Here is a 17,060-nt window from a genome sequence, read left to right as displayed (position 1 = left end):
AAAATCTACTATGTTATATCTTCTGTATTATACCCATAAAAGTTCTTATTTAGTATTTAACCCAAGCACACATTTTTAATACAAAATTATAAACCACATTTTTAGAACTTTTAAAATTTGAAGCACCATAATCCACAATTAAAAAGAAAAGGAAATAAAAAACAAGGTATCTATGCTGTATCAGTAAGTATAATGGCTATGTGCTTTTTCAAAGTACCTATTTACTATTCACCTACTTACTATTCACCTGACATTAAATAATGTTTGTGGTAGTTTTAAATAAGTGCATTTTCCTCATTTTTACTTTCTCCATTTTATCAAGTAGAATAAACATTTCATTGTAAAGTAGGATGCCGAGTAGAGACTTACAGGTGTGTTTATAGGAATAACTGTGGTCCAGTTCGAGCTGTTCACTGTGACATTATCTTGGTATGATCCATTCAAACATACCTGTATAGTCTACCATAAATTATATCCCTTTAAAAAAGCAGATCCTGATTACAGTCGTACACCTGTTAAGTTTATTTTGAAGGCCCTGAAAAAAATCAAGCAGGGATTTGACTCCCCGATGAGCCCTTGAAAAAAAAGGCACAGACATTTTGGACATGGGCATCTCAGGAAGGAAGGAGTGAAGAAATGAGCACCGGTTATTTGCAGGACCCAGAGACTGTCTCCTCTCTGGGACACAGTGTCCTCACTGCTGAATGTTCATGTTACTTGAATTGGAAGACCAGTAGTCAGGTAAGGAACACACTTGCCACAAAACCCTCCACATCTGCCGTAGACTTTGGTTCCATCCTGGAAAGAGGAAGAGACAGAGAGAGATAGGAGAATCTGAGACAGGCTGGTATCTGCAGGCACAAGGCAGAAAAAGCAAATGCTTTGAATCATGTGGTTGAAATTATTAGCCGGGGTTTCCTATAATGATTACATTTGAGATCAAAGATCATACCATGTCAGTATTGGTTGAAATTTATGGTTATGGTAATTAGAATACCTAAGATTCATATTAAACTTCTTGATGATATAAACCATGCCATAATTTGGACAATTCATTTCAATCCACATTTTTCATCCAGGTATCTATTTGCTTTAGTTTTTTAAAGATTTTCATAGACTAAATAAAAAAAGATATTATCCAAACTTGATTTTAACGAATGCATGTCATATTCCACCCCATTAACCTCAAACATCACATTGGAGTATTAGAAACACAGCCTGAAGAAATGTATGGAAGGGGAAACGTTGGACGGAAAGCAGCAATTATAATTAGAAAAGAACTAAAAAGGGAGGGTTTTTTTCCTTTCATTTTAGAAAAGCAGAGCATTCACTGAGGAACAGACAGATGGTCAGAGGTGGGTGAAGGGACTGGTCAAGACAAGATGTCCTTTCCAGATTGCCTTCCATCTTTAGGTCCAAAAGTCAAAAGACTGAAAACATTTTGATAGGGTGAGGCAAAAGTAGTTTGAACTCCTATAGTTTCTGGAAAGGTTATTCTGTTGTTGTTTTTGTGGTTTTTCTTTTAACCTAAAGAGGAAGGGTTCCTGGAACATTTGAGGACCAATGTTTTGATATTAGGGGCTTTTGAAGTTGACTTTTCTTTTAGAAGTTTTTTTTTTAACTCTCAAAAATCTGCGTAAGCCGGAAAGAAGGGAATGTCAGTAAAACTTCTAATTTACATACGTTCCTATCCCAGATTAAGTTAAAAAAAAATAACACCGATTAAATTTACTGGCAAATGAAAATACGTTCACCTTTCCAGGAGTATAACTGGGTTTCAGTTTTATACCAGCCATCAGACTTCAGGAGAGATTCTCATATACCACATTTTGATTAAGGTAGAACTGCTCTGCTAATGAAATAATTAATTCATCTTTAAACTAGGACTTAAATAGATCAAAAGAATGACTGTATGAGATGTTCATATCTCCTGGTGACTTTAGCCAGAGTTCAATCTTTACATTTAACCAAAAGATATCTAAAAGCTGGATAAATAAGGTCAGAAGGTCGGAATATTTCATTGAACTCTCTGCATGTATACCTGCTCAGAAAATTAAATAAATAATTTATTTCCATTCTTCTACCAAAATAGATTGGACCTAAGTATGTCAAATAAATATTTAAAAATAAAGGGTCATTTGTTTTAAAAGCCTACTGCTTACCCATATACAGAACAAAAATTAAATTTATGAAATTATTTTAAATCTTCAGAAATGTTTTAAACTCTATCATATCAGAAAATTGAATTTTATTTACAAATATATAAATAGCATAGCAGAAGTCATTTTTATCAAAAGAAAGCAATCATAAAACAGTGGGCAGGTATTACTGATGGTGTTGGTTTATGTACAGATGAGAACAGCTATAACAGATTCTGACTTATTGTAATATATAGGGAGTGCTAAGACATGGTTACTCTAAATAATAAGAGTCATCTCCTAGAATGTATGTGCTACTACACCACACAAGCAGCAAAACTAAACAGGTTCTGTTTTACACAATATACAAGGTGAGGCAAAAATAATTTTACGCTTGTGAGCACACGAAACAGGGTTTACTCTTGTGTTTTCCATTAGAACAACTGTGAGCCTGCTTATGCCCCACCCTGTATGTGTGAAAGGCAAAACCAAATAACATTGTTTTCCAGATAGAGAAAAATATGTGTAAAACTGTAAAAATAGTTCTAATTATTAAAGAAACTAGTATAAAGACACTACTATGTCATTTGTATTTTGTTCAATGACAAATGGCTTTAGGGCCATGCCATCACTAAATCAAAGCAGTGAGGTAAGTAAACCAAGGTATAGCTCACTTTGAAACATCAAAACCTACAAACCTCTGCTAACTGAAGTACAGCTGAAAGCACGACCTTTCTGAAGTACCTTCACTTCTTCAAGTCATTAGCTCCAAACCTGAGCTGGATAAAATGCAAATGCCCTGGCACTTGCTATTTCATGTTTAGGTATCTGTAGCCTGTGCGAGAATTTGTGTGTGCTTAAAACCATCATCTGCACATAATAAACCATAGCCATAATTTCATAAATTAATGCCATACCCCATTCTATGCAATAACTCATGAGTCACTGACCTGATAACTAAATGTAAGACAGAGGCCCTTTAATGCTAGTTCACAGGACAGGAGTATTTCAAACAGGCTTTTTGGCCCGGCAGGACTTACTTGGGACCTGTGTATGATGGCCGAGGTGTAGCTCCCCTGAGCAAGCCACTTGGCTGTGCTGGATATCTTCATCCCGGTGCCTGCCAGGTTAATGCTGAACTGTCCCTGGATGGTAGATGAAACAAATAAAAATAGATGGCATTTATAAATTATCTAAAAATGTGCTTTGGCTGGAAACACCTGAAGGTGAACTATATAAGAAAGGACTCAGTGTTTTTTAAGGGTCTTCCTTTATGAAATGAAAGAATATTGATACAACCTTGCTCTAAAGAAAGTGAACCAGCTAAAAAAAAAGTTTTTAAATTGATTAATTACAAATAAGTCTTCTCATACAAGAGACGAGAGAATTCATACCACGTAATTCAGTGCGTAGCATTAATTCGGTACAACCTGAGGCCTCAGGCATGACAGCGAGGCCCGGGTTCCGCAGCAGCAGCAGGCCCCGGCAGAAGGAATGTTCGCAGGGACGGATAGCAGACCTCCACATTTCTCCAGTTCCAGTTTTTGACCTCTCGTTGCTAACTTCCCTGATAAGTTATACCTGTTTAATGAATTTTCTAGAGTCTTCTGTTACTGTGCCTTTTGTGTTAAGAATAGTAGTTCCTAACGTTCCAAACGAAACAACTGAAGGTGGTATCAGAGTCCCAAGTGTGTGTGGAGGGGATTTACGTGCATGGTGTGTGAGCCCCCTAGTGGCTTTATGGTCTAATTCTTTTCAAGACACAGCCCTTTGTCAAAATGTGTCAGACTATCTTTATTAAAATTTAAACTTTAAATATCTTAACTGAGAAAGTACATGAATAAAATGGGTAAATTGTGTCACATTTACATGATCTTGCAATATAAAATTGAACATTGAAAAGGTAAGGCATTCTTCGATCACATCGCATATCCCATGGCTAAGGCTCAATGATTCTTGAACAAGACTGATAAAACACTAAGGGTTATATTATTAAATGAAGATATTACCTTGTCAGGAAAGCAAAGGGTAAATGTATTTTAAATATATTTATAATACAAATTATTACTACTACTAAAGACAATTACATATCAATTTAGTTTATTAATTTAGATTTCTGAGTAGTTTGATATAATTCTTCTTTAAAACCCCCAAGAGAGATTCAAATACATTTGAATACAATGATAAAATATGGAGAATTTTCCCCATAACAGAGATAATTTTAGATAAATTCCAAAGAAAATGTCTTACTACGTACATACATCATATGGTTATAGTATTTAGTATATGACCTGTATGATTGTTTTATTGCTGTGTTCTTGGAGCCCAGAAGAGGGAGTAGGTAGATACTCAGTGTTTCTGAATGGATGAATTGAGTGCAGCATTAGAAAAATATATTCACACACACCTAAACCATTCATACTCCACAATGAGTGACGGTAACACTGGACACATTGATATTTTATGTTGGTAAATGCTTAAAATGCAAACCTCCTTAAACAATCTTTAACTTGAAAAATTAGTTTGACATAGGAGCTGCTTAAAAAATAGTATGAAGTTCACCTCCTCTTCTACTCTTGATACTTTTTAGAAGAGGCCACTATAAGAAGTAAAATTCTTAACACTGTTAAAATGCCCATTCTACCCAAAGCCATCTACAGACTCAGTGCAATCTCTATCAGAATACCCATGGTGTTTTTCACAGAATAAGAGTAAATCTAAAATTTGTGTGGAACTACAAGACCCTGAAGAGCCACAGCAATCTTGAAAATGTTGGAGGTACCACACTACCTGATATCAAACTATACTCCAAGAACACAGTAATCAAACAGCATGGCACTGGCATAAAAACAGACACACAGATCAATGGAACAGAATAAAGTGTCCAAAGATAAACACACCTATGTGGTTAATTAATCTATGACAAAGGAGGCAAGAATATACAATGGGATAAAGGCACTCTCTTTAATAAATGGTATTGGGAAAACTGCACAAGAATGAGATGGATGCACAAGAATGAAACTGGATCATTTTCTTGCAAGATATACAAGAATAAACTCAAAATCAATAAGACACTTAAATGTAAGACCCCAAACCATACAACTCCTAGAAGAAAACATAGGCAGTAAACGCAATGACCTTTCTCCCAGCAATAGCTCTTATGCTGTGTCTCCTTGGGCAAGAAAAAATAAACAGCTGGGACTACATCAAACAAAAAAGCTTTTCGCACTGAAGGAAAAAATTAATAAAACATAAAGACAATCTACTGACCAAGAGAAGATATTTGCCAATGATACATCTGATAAGGGGTTCACATCCAAAATAAGTAAGGAACTTGCACAACCTAACACCAAAAAACATAAACAATCCTATTAAAAAATGGCAGAGGACCTGAATGGACACTTCTCCAAAGAGGACATACAGATGGCCAACAACATAGGAAAAGACGCTCAACGTTACTAATCATCAGGCAAATGCGAATTAGAACCAGAATGAAATGTCACCTAATCCCTGTCAGAATGGCTGCCATCCAGGCAGAAGTGCTGGTGAGGACGTGCGCTCTTGGGGCTGTAAGTTGATGCGGCCATTATGGAAAATAGAACTACCATATGACTTCGCAAGTCCACTCTGGGGATTTATCTGAACAAACCCAAAATACTAGTTCAAGAAGATAATGCTGCCGTGAACACAGAGGTGCATATATTTGCAATAGTCAAGATATGGAAGCAACCTGAGTGTCCATTGATAGAGGAATGGATAAAGAAGAGCTGGAATATTACTGAGCCATGAAAAGAAGGAAATCTTGTCATTTGCAGTAATGTGGATGGACCTAGAGAAATAAGTGGAGTCAGTCAGTCAGAGAAAAACAAATACCATATGATTTCACTTATATGTGGAATCCAAGAAACAAACAAACTCATAGAAACAGAACAAATTGTGGTTGCCAGATGGGAGGGGGTTGTTGGAAGGATAGGTGAAAAAGGTGAAGGAATTCATAAGTATAAATTGTCAGTTATGAAAACAGCCACAGGGATGTAAAGTACAGCATAAGGAATATGGTCAGCAATACTTTAACTTCTAGTGTGGTTTCACATGAGAACTAGACTTACCCATGATCACAGTGAAAGTTATAAAAATGTCCAATCACTATGTTGTATACCTGAAACTGATATAATATTGTATAACATTGGGTTGGCCAAAAAGTCCATTTAGTTTTCCCCATAAGATGGCTCTAGTAGCACTTAGCTGTCTTTAACTTCATTCAAACAATTTTGTTAGATTGTATTGTAAAGCTGTCATATCAGCGTGCATTAAAAAACCATCAAAATTAGTGCATTTTTGTGTAGCCATTTTAATATTGAAGATGGAAGAAAATACACAACACTTCTGGCATGTGATGCTTTATTATTTCAAGAAAGGTAAAAACACAACTGAAACACACAAACAAGATTTGTGCAGTGTGTGGAGAAGGTGCTGTGACTGATTGAACTTGTCAAAAGTGGTTTGTGAAGTTTCATGCTGGAGATTTCTCGCTGGACGATGCTCCATGGTTCAGTAGATCAGGTGAAGTTGATAGTGATGAAATAGAGACATTGACTGAGAACAATCAATGTTATAACATGTGGGGGACAGCTGATATACTCAAAATATCCAAATCAATAAAGTTATTGGTGAAAATTAAAAATGTCTTACTTTATGGCAAAAACATATAGACTTTTTGGCCAACCCAATACATAACTGTGATTTAAAAAATTAAAAATTAAAAAAAATGTAAAATCCTAATGGCCAATTCAAAATAGTAAATAAGCCAATACTTATTTTAATACTCATTATAAAGGTATTATAACCAAAAGAGTGCTGTGGTGGTAAGAAGAGAGATACATAGATAAAGATAGATAATAGAGTCCAGAGAGAGATCCACCCATATATGACAACTGATTTTTGACAAAGGTGGAAAGGCAATTAAGTGGGGAAAATACTGTGTTTTGAACAAGTGGTGTTAGGACAATTGGGTGTCTATATGCAAAACCTCCCTCAGACTTCAAAATCAATCATAAGTCTAAGTGTAAAACATAAAACTACAAAAGTTTTTGAAGAAAGCATAGAAAATCTTCATAACTTCAAGTTGGTCAAGGAGTTCTTAAATATGATACTAAATAATAAATTTGATTTCATTAAAATTTTAAGTTTTCCTTTTTGAAAGGTACTAAAGAGAAATAGAAGGTAAAGTTCAGACCAGATGAAAATATTTACAAATGTCATATCCAGCAAAAGACTTGTACACAGAATTATAAAATCCTCTCAAAACTAAACAGTAAGGAAACAACCTGAGTTTTGAAATGGGCAACAGACGTGAGCATACACTTCACGACGGAGGACACACGGGGATGACAAGGAAACACAAGAAATATGCTCACCACCATTAACCACCACCGAAATGCAAATTAAAACCACGATGAGATAAACAAAAAACTTGCAATACTAACAAGGAAGCAAAGCAGCTGGAACTTCGATCTTTGCTGGTGGGAATACAAAACAGTGTAGCCACTCTATAAAAACACTATTGCAGTTTCTTATCAAGTGAAACATACACAGACCACGTAACCCTGCGCTCCTACTCATAGGTGTGTATCCCAGAAAAGTGAAAATGTACATTCACACAAGAACCTGTACACAAACATGCTTGTCAGCTCTATTCCTAATCTCCAAAATCTGTAAACAACCCATTTCCTTCCAATGGAGGAATGGACAACCTGTAGGACAACCACACCATAGCCATATGATGGGATTCTTCTCAGCAGTTAGAAAGGAACAAATTATTGGTACATGCAGTGACACAGATGGATCTCAAAGTCATCGTGTGGAGAGAAGGATGCCAATCCCAGAAGGTTCACTACTGTATGATTCTATTTCTATGACATTTGTATGACATTCCGGGAAAGGGAAATCTGTAGCCACGGAGAGCGGGCCAGTGTTCACCAGGAGTGCCGCAGGGGGGAGGAACTGACACGGGCAGGGAGCGCGAGGGGCGGTCCTATGTTCTGACCGCGGTGATGGGACATGCATCTGCACCCATGTTAAAACTGCACACCAAAAAAGGCAATTTTACTATTTAAAAATGTATTTATTGTGAATGGCTATGACATCTATTAAAGAAAAATATTTTCCAGTTGGTTTGTAAACAAAACCCAACCACACACTACATGATAGAGACAAAGTGATTCAAAAAGGCTATAGAAACATCCTAATAAGGGGAAATTTTAACATACCGGTTTTAGTAACAAGACAGGTCAAGTGGGCAAAAATAAGGAGAAAGATGATTGAAATAATTAAAAGGGTAGATCATAAAGAATACACGTTCAAAATACTTAACATCGGGCTCTGCGCACTCCAAATGAACGCTGGCCTCGATCCACTGGCACTGGCTGGGTGAGGTTTTTTCTCTTGCTCTTATGTAATCAATATTAATTACAAAATAGCTAAAAAGATACATTGTTTTTATTTTTGTGGCTCTGTAGAAAGTACCAAATACTTGACTTCCCTTTTGATATATGTATTCTAAATTCACATCACACTCCTTAAACTTCGTCTTCCATTGCAATGTGGCAAAGTTTATTTTCCCTAAAGAGTGCCATATGTGTCCCTTCTCTTTTTAGCATTCATGTCCTGGGGTGCCCTGTCATATGCAAACACAGAGGATGTGGTTTTGATGAATCCCAAACAACAGAGTAAGTTCTTCCTCTGACATCAAACATCTGGAGAGTATTCATGCAAATGTTGTGTAACTTAACACAGAGTCTGGTTTATATATTTGACAGAACATCTCTTAGAATACACGGCAGTGTGTATTTTTTGTAACACTAACCTTGGGCAGTTGAATACAGACTGAATGAACTCAGCTCCTTTTGGCAGCGTACACCTAAGCCCGATACCGTCTAATTTAAATAGAGCTTTGTGTCCCACGAATGGCCAGAGAGGGAAGTGAAGGAGCCCTCTCACCTTACTGGTTCTGCCTCTAACTTTCTCAAGGGTCTTGGACAGGTCTTGGAGAGTCTGTTTCTCCAACCATCAACCAGAATTACACAGGTTACAGTGGCGTAACTTAAGATATTGTAGGGGAAAGTGCAGTCACATGGAAATTGAGGAAAAGGAGTTAGAAATTAATGGAAATAGCTGTCATCATTTTAAAACCTGAATGTACTAATATGTCTTATTCAGATTCCATGTTCATGGAGAAATACTCTGTTTATAATAATTAGCTTTCTGTTAAGATGTTCTTTTAAGGCAAGTTCACTAATGAGATAAAAGGAGTTTTGATTCCACTTGACAGCTATATGATTTACTTATGTATCGGTCTCCCGTGATTTTTGTTGACGTCTCATTGACCAGAGCTTACTCAATTCAACATGTAATGAAAAGGACCAGAGTCTCAGAAAGTGATGACCTTTCCAAAGTAATGACACCTGTGTGACCTTGTAGCAGACTCTTCACAGCCCTAGGTGACATTCTCAATTTACTTCTAATTACACCAGGTGAATGACCAAAAGGCATGAATTAGAAGGAGGATAAGATGTTGGATAAAGTTGAGCGCTCTTGACGTGGGTTGGTCTTTGGAGAATGAATATTCTCTATTTAAGAGGGTCAATGTCCTGGTAGACCAATATGACTGAAGTAGGAAAAGAGAAAAATGCACATGAGTAGAGCTAACTAGCCTCAAAAATTGAATGAGATTCCTTTGAAAAGTTAGCTACCTTTAAAAACATAGCCAGTTAAACTACCATAACTGGTAACAATGATAAGATACAACAACAATTTAAAGTCTCTGGAAATTGTCCTAAGGTTACATAGCAAATGGAGACATATTTATGCAAAAAAAAAATCTATGAACTCTAGGTAAGAACAGTTAGCTCCGTGACATTTGAACAATAACCTGTCCTCACATCCCCACCTCCGCAAGATGTTTAAAAAAGTAAAGGAAGGTAAGATAAGTTCTCATCAAATAGAAAATACCAGTGAAAAGATAGAAATTGTACTTACAAGAGCCGCCAAAGGACAATTCTGAAGTTGAAAACTACAATAACCAACCAAAAAAAAATTTCACGAGAGCCAACAGTAGATTGGAGTTGGCAGAAGAATCAGCAAACTTAAAAAAGTATCAATAGTGACGATAAAGTCTCAAGAACAGAAACGGAAAAAAAAGAATGAAAAATAAACTCAGAGACAGTGACGTCCTGAAGTGCACCAACACAGGCACCACGGGAGCGCCAAACCGAGAGGAGAGGAGGAGGAAAGTATATTTGAAGAAATAATGGTTAAAATGTCCCTAAATTTGGTGAAATGCATTAATGTACATATCCAAGAAGCTCATTAGACTCCAAGTTGGGTAGACACAAAGATATCCACACCCAAATATGTCACAGTAAAGATGTTGAAAGAAAGAAATATCTGAAAGCATCAAGAGAAAAATGACCACATCATGAGAAACCCCAGGAAGATAAAAATAGTTGACTTCTATTGTTTATCTATAAGCCAGAGGACAGCGGATGATACATTTAAAGTGTTGAGAAATAAAAACTATAAATCAGTAATTTTATAACAAGAAATTAAATCTTTTGAGAATGAAGGCAAAAGAAAGACATTTCCAGATAAATGAAAGTGAGAGGATCTGTTACTAATAGACTTGTCTTTCAAGACATAGGAAAGGAAAATTTTAAGGTTGTAATCAAGTGACACCAGGCGTTAATACGAATCAACACAAAACAACCCCAGAGTACTGGTAAAGATAATTATAAAATATACTATAACTGCATTTTTCCTCTTAACTGACTTAAAAAGCAATTATATAAACCAATATGTATATAATTATATTACTGACCTGTAATGTATATAAATGTAATATATTTGATCATAGTCTCATAAATGAGGCAGGTGGAAACAAAGTTGTTTTAGAGTAAGAAAGTGATACCAGCTGGTATCAAATCTACAGGAAGAAATAGAGAATCAAAAATGTTTAAAGAGATTCATTAAAAAAACTATGGACATATTTTTTTCCATATCTTCTCCCACATTTTCTAAAAGACAAATTCATAAATAGAGTAATATTATAAAAATAAATCTATTCAATTTATTACATATGTAGATAGTATATGTTTAACAGATATAACACAGAAAATGGGAGAGGAAATAGAGCCTATATAGGACTAATGATTCGATATTTCACTGAAATTACATAGTATAAATCTGAAATAGACTCTGATAAGTTAAGAGGTATATTGTAAACCCTTGAGCAACCGTTAAGAAAACAAGTCAAAAACTATAGAAAAATTGAGGAAAATGTTACACTAGAAATCATTCACTGACTAAAAAGGAAAGCAGTAGAGAAGAAACAGAGGAGCGAAGACAACATCAGACGTATGGGAAACTGAAATTAAAACGGCAAATGTAAATTAGAGATACCAATAATGACATTGAACAATGTAATCAAAACGCAGAGGTCCAACAAGGTGCTCCCTATAGGAGACAGAGATACGGATTCTATCCAAAGCTATAAATAGTTAAAAGTAAATGGGATGAAAACACACATACCAGGTGCTATCCGAAACCTTGAGTGGCCATTATAATATCAGATAAATTAGATTTTAAGACAAAAACATTACTACAGTTAAAGAGGAACATTTTATGATAAAGGGAAACTATATCAAAAAATTATGGCAATTATAAGCATGTAATCATGTACAACAAAACTCCAAAGTAAATGATCAAAAACAAAGTAAAAGAATCAATAATATTGAAGTGAGAAACCGACAATTTAACAGTCATAGCTGACAAGTTTCAGTGTATGGAACAACGAGGCAGAAGACCAACAAGGAAACGGAAGAGTTAAGCGGCAGTTTAACTCGGCCTGATGGACCTCACCCGACAACAGCACGTGGGCTCCTCCCAAGCACACGCTGAACATTTTCCAGGACAGCCATATGCTGCGCCATAAAACAGCCTCCATAGATTTAAAAGGATTAAATATTACAAAGCGTGGTCCAACCACATTGGAATGAAAGTAAAAATCAATAACAGAAGGAAGTTTGGGAAGTTCACAAGTACGTGAATTAAACACCACACTCTAAAGTAACCAATGGGTCAAGGAAGATAAAAGTGATCATAGAAAATACTTTAAGAAGAATGAAAATAAACACACAACATGTCAAAACTTCAAGGATGCAGCAGAAGTGGCGTTGCATAGCCGTAAATGCCTATATTAAAAGAGGAGCAAAAGATCTCATTATCAGTAACTTAACCTTTCACCTAAAGACACTGGAAAAAGAGCAGAAAGGAAAGAAATGATAAAGAATTGAGTGGACATTGATAAAGAATAGAAAAATAGATAAAATCAACAAAATCAAAAGCTGGTTTTTTGAAAGGAGCAAAATTGATAAACCAAGAAAAAAGAGAAGAGATTCAAATCACTAGAATCGGGAAGGAAAGAACATGACTGCAAACTTTACAGGAACAGGTAAGGATTATAAAGAGAACAATATGAACAACTGTATGCCAACCAATTAGATTACTTTGATGAAACGGACAAATCCTTAAAAAAGACAAACTACCAAAACTGACTTAAGAAAAACTAAAAAATCTGAATAAATCAATAAGTAGAGATTGAATTACTAATTAAAACAACTCTTATAAAGAAAAGCCCAGGCTCAGATGGCTTTGTTGATGAATCTATGAAACATTTAAAGAATTCTTCTCAAATTCTTCAAAAAAGTAAGAAAAGAGGAAACGCTTTTCAGTTCATTCGAGAAGGCCAGTGTTTCCCTGATAGCAAACCACATGAGGTATCACAGGAAAATGGGAGACCACTATCACATGAATATAGATGAAAAATTTCAGTGAAACAACCCAAATCTAGCAATATATAAAAAGGGTTGTACACCAGGAGCACGGGAGATCTTCCCCAGGAACGTGAGGTTGTTACGCAATCGGTGTGATGCACCATGTGACAATAGGAAAGGACAAGAACCAGAGGATCGTCCCCAGAGATGCGGAGGGAGCCTTTGACAAAATTCAACACTCTTTCATGATAAAACCACTTAAATTAGAAACAGAAGCGCAGTTCCTCAACCCGATCAAAGACATCTACAAAACACTCTCAGTTAACAGATTTTATGATGAAGGACTAAATGCTCTCCCCCTAAAATATAGACAAGACAGGATTGTCCACTCTCACCACTTCTATTCAACACCGTACTGGAAGTTTCACCCAGGGCAATGAGGCAAGGCAAAGAAATAAAACGTATCCGGATTGCAAAAGGAAAAGGTAAAACTGTCCTCATTTGTTGATAACATCACCAAGTATACAGAAAATCCCAAGGAGTCCAGTTAAAATATTAGTACACCTAGTCGTAGTTCAGCAAGGTTGTAGGATACCAAATCAGTTTATAAAACTACAGGCAAAAATTAGCGATTTATTTGTGCCTCCAATTTGGGAGTCTCTTTGCGGGCAACCCTCCCTGTCAAAAGCCTTCTTTATCGTGAGCTGGAACCTGCTGCGCTACCAATAGCTCCTGACGTAACACACACGGACCTCACTCCTGTTCCCTGGAGCTCTTTAATTATTTCGAGATACTTACAGCCCTCTACTCCTTTCCTGGCCACCTTTTTCAGATTCTTTATGTGACATGATTTAAACCCTTCTTTTCCCCCCTTGGTTGCCACTTCCTACTTCTAGATAACATAAAAAATATTTTCCTAATAGAAATTAAAAATAAATATAATACAAATAACTCTTTTGGTCTCAGTATGGTTCTGTGGTACCGTATGATTGCCTTAGGTTGTTCAGAAATGACCCCTGCTCTACACGAGTTAAAAGGAACTAACTCATGATGTGTGAAGAAAACACCTAAGTCTTTCTGAACATTGCCAAGTTCTATTGGCATTTCTGGGCCTAAGATTTATATGTTTATTCCAATTACATTTTCTGTATTTGGTTCAGCCCATAGTTGTAGTGTCTTTTTATCTCAAGTCTTCTTCTCTATTACAGAAAAGGCCCTTTCTTTCTACCATGAGCTTGCCTCCTGTGTCATCTGATGAAACCTGAATGGAAAATTCCAAGAACAGAGTGCTATGACAAGCCACTAGCTACTTTTGTTCAAAATGATATCAATATAATTACTGCCACTTGCGCCTGACTTTTGCAATTAGCTAGGAGTCTACCTAGCAATGCTGTACTCATGTAAGCTGCACCTCTCTGCACCTTATCATAAAGATGTGGTTCACATGGACTTAGAAAAATCTCTTTTAAAAAGTGAGTCAGTATGATTTTGTCCAAGAAAAGCATACTCTGTTCTGGAAAGCACAGACGCCATAGAAGGGTGTGTGTAGAGAACTGAAGGATGCAGAAATAAGGGATTAAAACAGGAATAAAGATTTGGAAGTGTACTGTACTATTTCACAGGTGATAGAGGAGGTTATTCTGGGAGTGTTACAGACCGAGGTCACTAGCAGAACTGATGGTGGCAGCGGTGTAGAATGTCACATGCTTGCGATCCATTCCTTATAGTGCATGCCTATCCATTTCCATGGGCCAAGTGGAAAGATTAAAAATAATAAAGCATCATGGAAGAAGAAATAGAATCTGAACAATTTAAAATTCTTGTTATTATACCTTTCAAACAAACCCAGTATTGTCACACACAAAAATGTTTTTCCTCCAAAGCTTACTACAACTCATATACAAAGTCTGTATTTTCCATTTACAAGTTTCTTGCGATATGATCAAGAAAGCGAATGAAGAGAAACAGTGTCAATTTTTTCCTGGTTAGGGAGTAATAAGCAAACATACCTGCGGGCATCTGGCAGCGCTGTAGCAGTCTCCAGCTGTGGCGAATGGAACTGCTTTTCCATATATTGTCTGAGCAAACAGGAGGTCTGTAGCTAGAATATAATAAAAGACACTCTTTAGCATTGAGATATTTGTTTCCAAATGTCTTTGCAAAACATGATGTGCATATTATATTCCTAAATGCATTTATGTAATTCAAGATTTTAAGCAAAAATGCTATAATTATAGTACATAACATAGATGAGGCTCTCAATAAATAATTTTTCTTTAGTACAAAAATGTTAATCTCATAAATTGCCCTATAAAGTGGCAGGCACATCAGTAAGTCAAAATGTTTTTAAACTAAGTGCTTTTTATTATATTTCATATCATAGTGAACATCTAAAATAAAGTGAGGTCAGGTGCAAAATTACAGGAAAAAACATTATTTAAAGGTAAATAAATTATCACAAAGCAACACATAATTTCAGGGTAGCAGTCCAAGTTGGAGATAAACATTTGGGACTGTCATCTAAGAGGTGGTATTTGAAATCTACAAATTGAATGAGATCCTTAAGGGAATGACGGAGTCCTGAAATTCCTTAACACTCAGTGTTGTGGAAGATGAAGAGTAATTAGCCAAGTTGAGCAACAGTGAGAAAGACTGGAGAGAGTGGCCAAGGAAGGAACACAAGTGGTGAGTGTGGTGTCCTGAAAGCCAGATGCTGCTGATGGGTCCAGTTAGATGGAAACCAAGACTTTGTCATTGGATTTAGAGAAATGAAGGAAGAACTGGCGATATAAGACAGAAAGGAAAGTTTGCTGAAATGGAGTTCTTGTATAGGTAAAAAGCGATGAGCCTAGCGAGGGCCTCACAGGAGAGCGGGAAAGGCTCATCCTCAGCAACCAGTTAGAAGGCAACGTCTATAGTGAACATGCAGGCAGGTTAGTGGAAGTGGCAGCAGCAGTGGTGGAAATTCCCTCCGGGCTCTTATTTTCTCAGTGAGATAAGAAACAAGGTCATTGCAGACAACTGTACTCGAACAACAATAAAACAGGTAAAAAAAAAAAAAAAAGAAACAAGATCATTAGCAAGGAGTCACTTAAGTGGAGCATTAGAAATTTGAAGTTTGAACCCAGAAGAGAAGATGTAAGTTAGACGTTCAGGACAGTGGGGGAGGGAATGAACAAGGGAAGTGCAGAAGGATTACGCAGGAGCAAGCATGAGGGTCCACGGTGGGGGTCCACGTAAGCCTAGTAGTTATGCATTTAAAGTGAGATCGGCCAGAAGGGCAGTGTGCTGTTCGTCACAGAAATTCATGGTGCACCTGCAGGGCAGGTGAGAAGTTTAATTTAATCAAGGCTGGGCTTTTGTCACCCAGGTTTGAAGAAGGAAGAGAGAGACCAGGAAGTTGAAAAGGTATGCATTAAACATTGTATCCTTGGGGCCCAGCCTAATGCCTGGTAGTGTCAGGTTTCTTTCTTTCTTTTCTTTTTTCTTTTGGATGAACACCAACACCTTAATAAATAGCAAGGAAATTACCGAGTGCCCATCATGTGCTCAGCAATGCAAATTACCTGACATACATATATTATTAAATAATCACGATTATTTATAGAGCATTTACTGTATGCAAGGTATTCACTAGGTGTTTTACAAGTAGTATTTCTTAATCCTCACTACCTTCCCCGCCAAAACAGCAGGGGACAGAGGAGGGAAAAATGAAAAGAGGAAAAAACCAGGAGGGTTTTTTTCTCATTTTACACATAAGGGAATTTAAGCTTAAAGAGATACGTCCAAGGTCACATAACTGGCAAATGGACACAGAGGATTTCCGCCCAGTCTAACTGCGGAGTTCATGGTCATGACTGACAGTGTAGCGCTTCCCCACTGCAGTAATGGTGGGCTTTCAGCAGATGGCAGCCATCAGTACTCATACTAGTCATTATCATAGGACTAAAACAGAGATGATATATTCGTGCAGTCACCATCTCAAAAACATTTCTCGTTTCTTTTTATGGCTTATGCACTCTGCTAGGCATTGGTGATTCAATAGTGATTTAGAGTTCATACTTCCAAAACTAACTTCTTTGCTTCTTCCTAT

General features: G+C 36.6%; 1 protein-coding gene across 1 annotated transcript in view; it reads right to left on the bottom strand.

Moving 5' to 3' along the window:
- Positions 1-209: 209 nt before the first annotated feature.
- The window catches only part of ADAMTS20 (ADAM metallopeptidase with thrombospondin type 1 motif 20), a 158,820-nt gene continuing 141,969 nt past the window's right edge, over positions 210-17,060 (bottom strand). Inside the window, exons 37-39 of the mRNA XM_024575808.3 lie at positions 14,977-15,068; positions 3,179-3,283; positions 210-798 (exon numbers count right to left, since the gene is read on the bottom strand). Of these exons, the coding sequence (XP_024431576.2) occupies positions 709-798; positions 3,179-3,283; positions 14,977-15,068 (287 nt within the window). The 3' untranslated portion in view covers positions 210-708. The remainder of the gene's footprint in view (positions 799-3,178; positions 3,284-14,976; positions 15,069-17,060) is intronic.

Source organism: Desmodus rotundus, chromosome 3, assembly GCF_022682495.2.
Source record: "Desmodus rotundus isolate HL8 chromosome 3, HLdesRot8A.1, whole genome shotgun sequence".
Classification (NCBI taxonomy): domain Eukaryota; kingdom Metazoa; phylum Chordata; class Mammalia; order Chiroptera; family Phyllostomidae; genus Desmodus; species Desmodus rotundus.
Note: the sequence above shows the minus strand (reverse complement) of the source record. Positions and strands in the feature narration are given on the sequence as shown.